This window comes from Canis aureus, chromosome 34 (genome assembly GCF_053574225.1).
Source record: "Canis aureus isolate CA01 chromosome 34, VMU_Caureus_v.1.0, whole genome shotgun sequence".
Taxonomy (NCBI): domain Eukaryota; kingdom Metazoa; phylum Chordata; class Mammalia; order Carnivora; family Canidae; genus Canis; species Canis aureus.
Genome location: NC_135644.1, coordinates 23,332,056 through 23,343,183, shown reverse-complemented (window position 1 = coordinate 23,343,183; position 11,128 = coordinate 23,332,056). Strand labels below are relative to the sequence as shown.

General features: G+C 37.2%; 1 protein-coding gene across 2 annotated transcripts; it reads right to left on the bottom strand.

The window, feature by feature from the left end:
* Positions 1-1,209: 1,209 nt before the first annotated feature.
* GCG (glucagon) lies at positions 1,210-10,716 on the bottom strand. 2 transcript variants are annotated; one of them, XM_077883173.1, is made up of 6 exons: positions 10,511-10,707; positions 7,348-7,448; positions 5,647-5,808; positions 3,836-3,973; positions 2,345-2,488; positions 1,210-1,694 (listed from the first exon to the last, which is right to left on the bottom strand). In XM_077883173.1, the coding sequence occupies exons 2-6, from the start codon at positions 7,437-7,439 to the stop codon at positions 1,688-1,690; spliced, it is 543 nt and encodes a 180-aa protein (XP_077739299.1). In that variant the 5' UTR covers positions 7,440-7,448; positions 10,511-10,707; the 3' UTR covers positions 1,210-1,687. The 2 variants fall into 2 exon arrangements, with proteins under 2 accessions (XP_077739299.1, XP_077739300.1); XM_077883174.1 differs by lacking the exon at positions 1,210-1,694 and having other exon boundaries at positions 2,341-2,488; positions 10,511-10,716.
* Between the last annotated feature and the right edge of the window lie 412 nt (positions 10,717-11,128).

Here is an 11,128-nt window from a genome sequence, read left to right as displayed (position 1 = left end):
GGAAAAAATTATTCCATGCAAGTGGCATCCAAAAGAAAGTAGGGTAGTTATATTTGCATCAGAAAAAAATAGACCTTAAGCCAAGGGGGTAACAAGAGAGAAAAAAGGTCATTATATAATGGGAAGGGGTCAATTCATTAAAAAGATATAGCAGTCATAAACCTACCCACACCATATTTAGCAGCACCTAAATATATTAAGCAAATACTAACATATCTAAAGGCAGAAATAGACAACAATATAATCATAGTAGAGGACATAATATTCAAGTTTCAATAATGGAGAGATTATCCAAACAGATAATCAACTAGCAAATGTTGAACTTGAACCATACATCAGACTAAATTGACCTAAGACACTTCTAGATCATCCCATCCAACAGCAGCGGAATACACATTCTTCTCAAGTACATGTGGAACATTTTCCAGAATGGGTCATATGATAGGCCACAAAGCAAATCTTGATATGATTTCAAATCAACTATCACCTATCCTTTCTGGCATGAAACTAGAAATCGATAAAAAGAGGAGAGCTGAAAAAATTTACAAGCAGGTGGAAACTAAGCCACACATTCCTGAACAACAATATGTCAAAAAAAAAAAAATCAAAAAGGAAATAAAAAAAATCATGAAACAAATGAAAATGGAAACACAGTACACCAAAATGCATGGGATGCTGCAAAAGCAGTGCTTAGAGGGAAGGATAAAGTGATAAATGTATATAATGAAAAAAATCAAAAGATCTCAAATAAATGACCTAACTTTATATCTCAAGATTTAGAAAAACAAGTACAAATTAAACCCAAAGCTGGCAGAAGGACGGAAATAACAAAGATCAGAGTGGAAATAAATTAAATAGAGGCCAGAAAAACAACAGAAAAGATCAGCAAAACTAAGAGCTGTTTTTTTTTTTTTTTAATTGACTAAGAGCATGTGACTCTTCACAAGGAGGCAGCTGGTACTTAGCTCTAGAAGAGATTTGTCTTGTAGATCTAATATTGCCTGATACTATATTTTTAAGAAGATAAGCCATAAATCAATATGTTTATATAAAATACATTGATTTTTCAATGTTGGCTCAAAATGTGAAAGTGCTGCGCAGCCATTCAAATCATTGAAGCCACGTCTGGGCACCAGATTTGCCTCATGGGCTGAAGAAGGGGTATTTGGAAGGAGTGGGGTCGCGAAGAAGAGAAAAAACAGACAATGGTAGAGAAGCTTGAAAATTTTATTTAGCTACCTTTAATATATTGAAAGCGGAGCACTTTTACGACAAACGTTTCAAGAAGGAATGTCTCTTTCCAGTTTTACCGCTGTGGCTACTTGTCCTCCCTTATCCTACCATTACAATGCAAATATGTTGTGATTGAAATAATTTCTATGTACAAATTATATCACAGAAAAATAATTTCATTGCTAAATGTAAGCAGGTTAGGGTACTTCATCCAAAATAAGAAAATGAGAGAATTCTGTAATTTCATGTTTTAAAGCTGGTATTTTAGCAATATTTTGACAGTAGTTTATTCCATTTACAATCTTTGGCTACACAACATCAAAAGAAAATTTATTTATTAGCATGCAAAGCAATATAGTTTCGGAATACACCTCTTAAATTTACAGAACTTAAAATTTCAAATATCCCCCATGGCTCGCAGGTGATGTGAAGGTGATCTTGAAGAGTGACATACTTACTTCCTAGAGATTAAAAAAAAAGGACAGTGATTTAATATAGCTATAATACCGAGATGATGTAACTAATTTATCTGGGAAATATTTCAGGGATTTACTTTGAAAAAAGCTGTTCATCAATATTTTTATCTTATAAACCCCTTAGTCTTTTGAAGTCTTCAAACATTTGCATTCAGAGAGGACTTATCCTAAAGCTCCTCTATCAAGAAATATATTTATGGGTAATTGTAAAAAGCAGTTATAACCTATCAAGATAAGTGGTTAGGTTTTGGTGTTTTTACTTTATGCTTATTACATTCAATATCTAATACCATGTATACTGGCATTTTACTTTGTGCTAAAATGTCAATATATCTTGCAATTTTTAACATGATATTAATATGCGGATGACTTAACATGTCCTTGTTTCATTTATATCTGTGTTCCTAATGCCCTATTCCTTGTTGACACTCAGGAAGTGTATTTGGAATAAGTGGGTGAATGGAGAAAACTCTAATGATCAAAAATGAATACAAGAATGTTTTCTTAAATGGTTCAATTAGGTACCAAGAGACTCAATAAAGACCCTCTCCCCCACAGAGGGAACAACTGGTAGCCTGTATGATTATATCTATGGAGGTTTTGCTGATTTTCAGAATGAACTAAAATACAGTCACCTGTCAGTAATTTTGGTCTGAAGCAGCCAGTTTATAAAGTCCCGGGTGGCAAGAGTATCAAGAACTGTGTTCATCTCATCAGAGAAAGAACCGTCGGCGTGTCTGCGACGCAATTCTTCAACAATGGCAACTTCTTCTGGGAAACTGATTAAAAAGGGTCAAATGAATACTTGGTTAAATGTTTTAAGTAAGTCCTTACTGATTGCCTATCCCTGTGTGAGGCTCACTGAGAGAAGAGTTGCTATGTCCTGAGGTCTAGTAGGAAAAGCCCAGAGAAACCTGCATGTGGGCCAAGGAATGAGGCAGGTAGGAAAGAGCAGAGCTGGGATCTGAAACCAAACCATTGTAGCTCTGTGCCCTTTTCAATATTCCAGGCTACTTCGAAGATTCTAGTGTATTGGCAGCACAGATGTTATTACTGAGACTTAATTTGTCTATAACTTAGAAAAGTGTATTATGTCTCGTAGAACTCGTGATCATTTAGAACAGCCTTGCAAAGTGCAACATGAAGGGATTAAAACTCGGTCTATGTAACATTTTCTTTTTGAATGGTTTAGCATAGCAGAATGTTTGGCATTACGTTAAAACACTATAAAATATCCTCAAGTGGAAGTGACTTTTTTTTTTTACCATTAGTTTCATCAGTTTGATCGTTCACGTTTTAAAAGTCAGCGACAACCCTCGTTTCCTTTTGTCTTAAGATCTCTTGAAGTTCTCAGTGAGCTTGTTTTACATCTCACTAAAAAAAGCCCCAGAGTTGAACATGAATTTCCTGCCTTTCATATTTCAAATGTCAATCAAAATGATCAGGAGAAAATGAGATGGTTCAGGAATCTGTTTGGTTGTGGTAAGTTCCAAGAAAGTCCCAAAAGCCTTTAGCTTCATTTTCAACTTTGGCAATTTAGTGGTTGTCTCTGTGACAGCCCTATTAAGAAATGGGCATATCGTTAAATCTCTGGGTGTTTCCACCTATCTCTACTTTGAGTGGCATTTCATTACACATATTGAGTTTTGTTCCTTTCTGTCTTCATCACTTTTTAACCTGAGGCCTGACACACACATGTATGTGATCCCACATGTAAATATTTATCATCCGTCTTTCCCTATGTCTCTTCTCCTTATCTCTATGTCTTCTTAATCCTTATCCCTAGTTTTCCAGAGACAGTTCTCACTTAAACTTGTTGTCCTGGTACAGTTATCGAAAGCATTCTTTTTGTTATTCAGAGTGTCCTGGATTGACAAATGAATACCCTAATTATAACACAACTATAATAGGGGATGATTATTAATGATAAATGTTATTAATACATTCTATCAGAAATAAAACAGACTAGACTTTTTGTAGACGGTCTCCCACCAACTCGAGTTATTTCCTCACTATGTGAGACTATACTAATTGCTTCTGTAATCCAGATCCATATATAGATAACTGTAGTCTAAGTTTTCAGCATCATGCAAAAAAAAATGTTAAATAAGAATGTACAGACTTACTCTCGCCTTCCCCGGCCTTTCACCAGCCAAGCAATGAATTCCTTGGCAGCTTGGCCTTCCAAATAAGAACTTACATCACTGGTAAAGGTCCCTTCAGCATGTCTCTCAAATTCATCATGACGTTTGGCAATGTTATTCCTGAAAGAAATGTGAAAGTTAAGTTGAAGATCTGTCTCTTTAGCAATATGGTTCTCACCTTTAAGCAGTGCAGCTTTGGGTTCGGGATCCTATGTAGAAGGGGCTTAGGGAGATTTGGGAGATGAGGGTGCTCAGGGGATCATTCTGACTCTACATTAATTACCTGGAGCGAAGGTTGATGGGCTCAGGCTAACAACAGGTGCAGCGGCCTACACCCCCCCTTGACCCAGCACATCCGTTTTCGCCTGCCCTGCTTGTCTGTGCCATCGATTATCAAAGCTGCATTTACTCCAGTCCCAGTATATGTGGGCTCTGCACTGTGCTCTGCTACTTGCAAACAAGGTAGCTGTGTGTGATTAGTCGGCACGGGGTCGGAGTCGATTAATGATCCCAGGGAAAGCCAAGGACCATCTCAAAATAGCTTCAGAAGGACCACGTGGTAATGGATCAAAGGGAATGTGCGATGGGAAGGCAAGGAGGAAAGCTAGGAAGAGCTCTTCATTTCACCCTCAAGTGTATGCAGAGTGCTCTGTGGAGGGGGGGTGACTAGCCGCCCTCAGTTTCCCCAGGAGGTTGATCACATATTACCCCACAAGGTTGATCTTAAACACACAACAGAAACCACCAGAGAAGAAAAATCGTTAGTTTATCACGTTGCGGCATCCCCTTTCTAGAAAGGAGGACAGTTGTTTTCCTTTTTTTTTTTTTTCCCAAATTTGTGATGGCCTCATCTGTAGTCCCTGGCAGGGACTTCTCCCACTGTCTTCTCTGGCCGCGCCCACTAGCTTTCCTGCAGCTCTAAACTTCCACTTTAGGAACTTCAGGTCAAGTGCTCTGGGGCTCCTGTTTCTCCTGCTGGCTCCTGTTCACTCTCTTGCTCTCCCTTCCTCTCTCCCTTCTCTCTTCTATCCAGACAAATCTATGCCCTTTTCCTGATTTTTAGATTCCTTCAGCTACTTTGTATGCATAACTCCCTTCCCCTTGTGGGCCACCCTCCAAAGAAATTGTGAAATTCCACCATCCCTGTGAAACCCTTGCGGATGATTTCCTCCAGTAGCCTAGATGTAGCAAAAAACCCAACACTGTCAAAGAAAATCCAACATTAAAATGTATGCCTTACGATAGGCTTGTGTTCTTATTTGCCTTCTTCTCTCTTTATGCTGTGCAGCTAGGCTGTAATTTTAAATGTGTATCTTGGATTGTATTCTACAAGAAAAAGACTGCATCTGTTTCCATTCCTTACCATGAGTAACTTGGCTAGAGGAGACTTTGAACGTGATCACAGTCATGACTTTGAACCCTACAAGGGAATGTTGAATTTGCTCTCTCTTTTGGTCAGAAATTCGATTCTTCACCTTGCAGGTTCACCAAAGTCAACTTCCGATTTTAAAGGGAAATGGGCCAAGGCAGTAAATATTGCTAAAACTGCAGTTGGGAATATAATTTAAAGTCCATGTCCCATTGGAGGATAGGTAAGGGGATTAGAGTGAGGGGGTGGGACATTCAGAGGAATAATACAAAGGATTGCATCACCAACCTTGAAAATCCTCAAAATTTGAAGAGTTTATGGGCACTATTTGATGAGCATGATAAAAACAAAAAGTCAGGAGGAATTTTAGACTTATTTAGGTAATACATCTGTGTGCAACTTTTGGACCAGGTCGGACCCTTACTTGTTCCTCTTGGTGTTCATCAACCACTGCACGAAATCCTGGGCACGCCTGGAGTCCAGATACTTGCTGTAGTCACTGGTGAATGTACCCTGAGAATGACGCTTGTCTTCATTCATCTGATCCAGATCATTGAGCGGCTCTGTCTGAGGAGCTGAGAATGATCTGTGAAGAGCGGTAATTGGTACAAGTAAATCTCTCCTCAAGAGCAGAACCACTTTGAACGACATCTTCTCTACAAAATACTGCTCTATATGAAGCTGGAAGGCAGGTGCTTGGTGTATTTCAGTGTGTGGTTCAGAGACACCTTAGCTGGCCACGGGACTTCCATAGTTCTACTGGAACAGAATACACTCTGATTCTGGATTCTAGTAGTAGATTTTTCAACTGGCTTCTTTTTTGCGGAAATGAGATTAAATAAATCTTTTTTTTCATTTAACGCATCTACTCATGATTATGCTAATAGTGACAGAAGAGATCAATGACGTCAACATTTTAAAAGAGTACAAAATTCCATCTCATTTGTTAGGCAGCAGATTTATGTTCCTACTGTATTTTTGCATATATTAATGTAAAACAGCCGCTCAGTTACATGGTTAAATGGTAGCTAATGGTGGAAGAAAGACAATTAAACACTCAAAAAAAAAGACAAGAAAAAGTGCACTTGGTAATTTGTAACTATAGTAGATAATGAGCATGCCAGGAATCAACAGTTGGTTGGCATGGCAAATATGGGGAAATAGTCCATGTAATTAATACTCAGAAATAGAAATGAGATACTATTTTTACCTGTCAAATTCACAAAGATTAAATACTGGGGAGGATAGTGTGGGAGAAGTATTTCTATACTGCTGATGGGACTGTGTATGTGTGTGACTTCTCTGGAAAGCAAGTTGGCAAGATAATATAAAAATTTAGACTCATTCAAACCCTTTGACATAGTTATTCTACTACTAGAAATCTATCCTCAGAAAATAATGAAGAAATGTAGGGGAAAAAATGTTATCTGCAGCATTCTTTTGGGAAAATCTGAAGAATACCTAAGTGTTCAATAAAGGAAGAATAGCTAAAAAAATATTGTACATTTATGAGATGAAATAGTGTGTAGCTATTAAAGGTCAAAGATGTTTAATAGATATTTTTAACGATATAAGAAAAAAACCAAAAACATAATGAAAGAGATAAAACATAGTATCTGGGATATACTTATATCCCAGCGCATATTAAATACAGGAAGGTAATACACCAAATTTTAGAATTATGAATGGTTTTCTCTGAATAGGGAAGCTTAAGTACTTGAAAAAATTTTTGCATGTTTAAAAAATATTTTCTATCACGAACACATGACTTTCACAAAAAGCAACTAACCACTATTTTTTCAAAGGAGTAAAAGAGAGACAAAGTTGGTATGAATAATTAAAATAATCTACGCTACAGTGTGTAATGAATGGATAGATAAGATCAGCTGAAGATATCAAAGAGCTATAATTTCCTGTGTAATGAATTTGCAACATTGCTCACCCCTTCACTTATGAAATAGCACATACTCTGATCTCGCCTGCAGAAATGTCTTTATCACAATAATACCTTGAACATTTGGAACACTCACAGAGTATTTTACCGAGACCTCTTCACCAGTCATAGTTTTTACAGGCTATATGCTAACCATAATGTTTTGTTAGTTCACGTCTAGGGATTTAATACCTGGATTTCTCCTCTGTGTCTTGAAGAGAACGTTGCCAGCTGCCTTGTACCAGCATTACAAACAATCCAGCCACAAAGTAAATGCTTTTCATTTTTGCTGCCTGTGGGAACACAGAGTCAGGGGCCAGCATTGCGGGGTGGGGGTGGGGGGAAGACCAGCAACCATATTTAAACCTGTCAGATTAAATTAGTTTGATTTTGACGAGGTAAATATATTACAAATAGAAAGAATAAGCTAGTCATCAATTTTACTCTGATAATATTTCCAGAGTAATTTCAAATAGTAAATTATATTTTTCCCCAGATTTTGCTTGGTGACAAAAAAGGATACAAAAGATATGTTCCACCCAATTAAAAAAAAACCACAAAACAGATATGTACCACCAACTAAGCTTTTTCATTAGTGTAGGGACACTTGGGTTAATGATGAGAAGGCTCATTTCCAGACTTGAAATTAAAAATGTCCATGATAAACATTTAAAATATCTCCTGTAGATGATATGCTACATATGGTTAGCCTGAATGGCACCTTATCCATAATGCCACCCCCTTCACTATGAGTCTGGCTTTCAATTAATAGTCCTCCACTTCCAAGCATTTACATTATACTGCATTTCAACCATCTTAAAGCAGCCTCAGGCTACAACTTGGCATACCAGCTGTCGGTTCAGATGTATTATTCATTTATATTTTAAATAGTGTAACTTGGTCTAGACTTTGTAATTATAAAGCGGCCAACAGATTTGAGGTATTTTAGGGTGCTTTGACCTGTTCTAAATTAAAGGGAAAAAATCATTTTAAAGACAAGCAATTTGCAACAAGAACTAATGCTTCTGGCAACTTGAACAATCACAACCAAGAAACTAAGAGATCACTGTCATAAAGAAAATTAATGCTTGCTTCTGAAGTCTTGGAAGTCCCCAGGTTGTTTTATAATTGGACTTAGTCCAGGACATGTCATTCATTGCTACTGACACCGTAGGCCTGGTTGTAGGATACACCTGGTTGCTTGTCTTCGTATCTCAAGCAGATGCCCTGGGAAGCCATTGGATGCCAAGGACATGATGATGCAGTGTGGATGGGGTGGGGATCGATATGAATGTGGGGCTGCATGTCCCCACAGGGCAAGCCCCACTATTCACTGAATGGAAGCTTCGAGTCCAGTATTTGTCATGGACTTCTCTCTGCTACTTTCAGGACTGACCATGTTCACTTTGAGAAGTGGGGATTTCAATCCAAGCTTGATTATGCTTATCCATAAATAATTGGAATGAGTATTTTTAGCAAATGGCATTTGGTTTGAAATAAGGATTTTATAAATATTATTTTAAACTATCAATCTTTTCTTTAATATCCTTGCCATATTTACTATCTGTCTTTGGCACTAAAACCTGGAGACCTTAGTACCTGCAGGGGTATTTTTCCTTTGAAATATTGTCTTTGTAGATTAAGTGGCCAGTTAGACAAAGCAACACAGTAGAAATTACATATTCACCCTGTTCGTTCATCAGTATTAAGTTACTAACTTGGCATTTTACTCTGCTTCAGCTTATCTCTCAGCAAACTTTGGAAACTTTGTTACGTACACAGGTAGGGTCTTCTGATCATAATTCTCAGTTGTAAATTCATGTTTTGCGGAATTTTAAAAAATAAAAGCAAGCATTTCTTTTTAGGGTTATCTTGCTGTTATCAAGTCACATGAGTCCTAAATAATTCATTCTATGCAAAGTTGCCAAAGATTTTACAATATTTTCTAGTGTTCTACAGGGGCAGATTTAGAACAGGTGGGATTCTGTGCTGTGGGGACTCACTGAAAGAGAAGCAACTATATAGAAGGGAACATTTGAAGTCCTTTACAGGCATATACTTCTTCTGAAAAAGGAACTAATATTTAAAATTTCATTTATTCACTGAGTGGAAGCCTACAGAATTGTGAACATTTTAAGAATAAGATTAATTGTTTGAATACTACTCCTGAGAAAGCAAATATTTATGTTATTTTAGATCAAGCTCCTACTTAATAAGAGAAGAATTTTAATCACAGCCTCCCCCCCCAACCCCACCCCCTCACCGCCCCCTTTGGGGAGTCTAGGGAGAGAATCAGAAGTTTTTAAAGAACCACACATCTCTACTCAAATTTAAAGGAAAGTGTGGTAACAATACTATTCTCTGTGTGGAAAGTCTTTTAGGAAGATAAACCTTAGACCTTGGCAAGGTGACATTATATTACATCCCCAAATATATTGGTGTTGTAGGCCAGATAAAGACTTTTCAAACCGGTTGGCTCATTTCCTCTTATGGGTCCCTCGTATGTGGGGCAAAAACACACCACTTAATCATTTTCTCCATTGTAGGTCTTTGTAAAATTGTTCTTTGCCCTTAAGAACTTAAACAGGTACTTTAGAACATCTGTTTTTTTTTCTAAAGAGATTTACTAAAATTTCATTCAGAATGTGGATGTTTTAGATATATTATTTATTATTATTGGTCTTTAATACATAGTAACGAATTATTAATCTGTTTTTACTCAGTTCCATCCAAAGGTTCCCCAATAAATGACCAGACTTTTTTTTCTGCACCGGATATGCTATGTCTCATTTACAGAGAGTTGATTTCATGGACTTTGATTTCTTTTTGATAGGCTCATACAAATTTGAATATTTGAAAGATGATGTTGATTCTGCTCTTTTAGAAAACCATAAGTTTTCATTGATGAGGAGCAATTGCTGTTATAGCTTCCCTAATGGACACATTTCTGCTGAATTTAAAAGGCGCCTTCTGTTCAACGTAGTATACACATTTATCAAACCCAAGGAAAATATTTATTTTTCAAAATGTTATCACTTATCTTAAAAATGCAGTTCTCCTAACAGTTAAATCTTATAACAAGGGCATTGATTTGAATCTTGGTTTTTCTTTCTATTTTGTATCTTTGCATTGAATTATTTATCCAATTCACTTTTCAGCTTCACTATGTTGAAGTAAATATAGTACATGCACTTTTATGTCACTTTTTTACCTCCATTCTGCCCCGTGTATTATTAGCAAAAAGGTATCAGATGATAGAACAACACCTAACTCATAATGCTCTGCCCCCTTAAGAGTAGTCAACTGTACCCCCAACAGGACTTACAGTCTTACAATCACTCATTATTCATCTTACCTTCTGACACCGCGATTGGAACAGAGCAGGTGGGGAGAGAGCGAGCCCTCTTTTCGGAACTTTGGCTGTGCTGTGTCCTGAGCTCTGTACTTCTGCAGCAGAGCCTACTGCATTTATATACTCTCAGCGTTGTTCAGACTCACAGATATTACGCTGACAATATAAATTTCTCATCTGTAAATAATGAGTTTTTGTTACAAACGATTTCACTCGCCCACTCACTTTGCTCATCTGCATTCTGTGCTTATATTGGGTGGGACCTCTGAGACCAGGAAGCTTCTTATTTACTTTCCTGCTTTTTTTGTTGTTGTTGTTGGGAATGGAAAGGGCAGTTTGGCAATTCACCCTCCACTCTCAGTCAGGCATAAAAATCACTTAAGTCATCTAAAGTGGATTCTGATGCCGAAGATTAAAAAAAAAAAAAACAACCTTGAAATTACATAGTTTATGGCTAACCCCATGTTGAGCAGGGCTTCATTTGAGGGTCTTACAAGTCCTGCCTTTTGCTGTTTAGTTTTAATAAATTTATCTGAATGCAATAATCAGTTCATTCTATCACCTACCCAAATAATAAATCATTCACTCAACACATACTTAATAAGAATCTTCTCAACCCCA

What these genes read in the sequence shown, in the direction of transcription:
- GCG (XM_077883173.1), bottom strand. Translation starts at nt 7,439, where the DNA reads ATGAAAAGCATTTACTTTGTGGCTGGATTGTTTGTAATGCTGGTACAA. An exon ending in ATGAACACCAAGAGGAACAA is followed by an intron (nt 3,974 to 5,646) that starts GTAAGGGTCCGA and finishes CATTTCTTTCAG; the next exon opens with GAATAACATTGCCAAACGTC. An exon ending in AAAGGCCGGGGAAGGCGAGA is followed by an intron (nt 2,489 to 3,835) that starts GTAAGTCTGTAC and finishes CTTTTTAATCAG; the next exon opens with TTTCCCAGAAGAAGTTGCCA.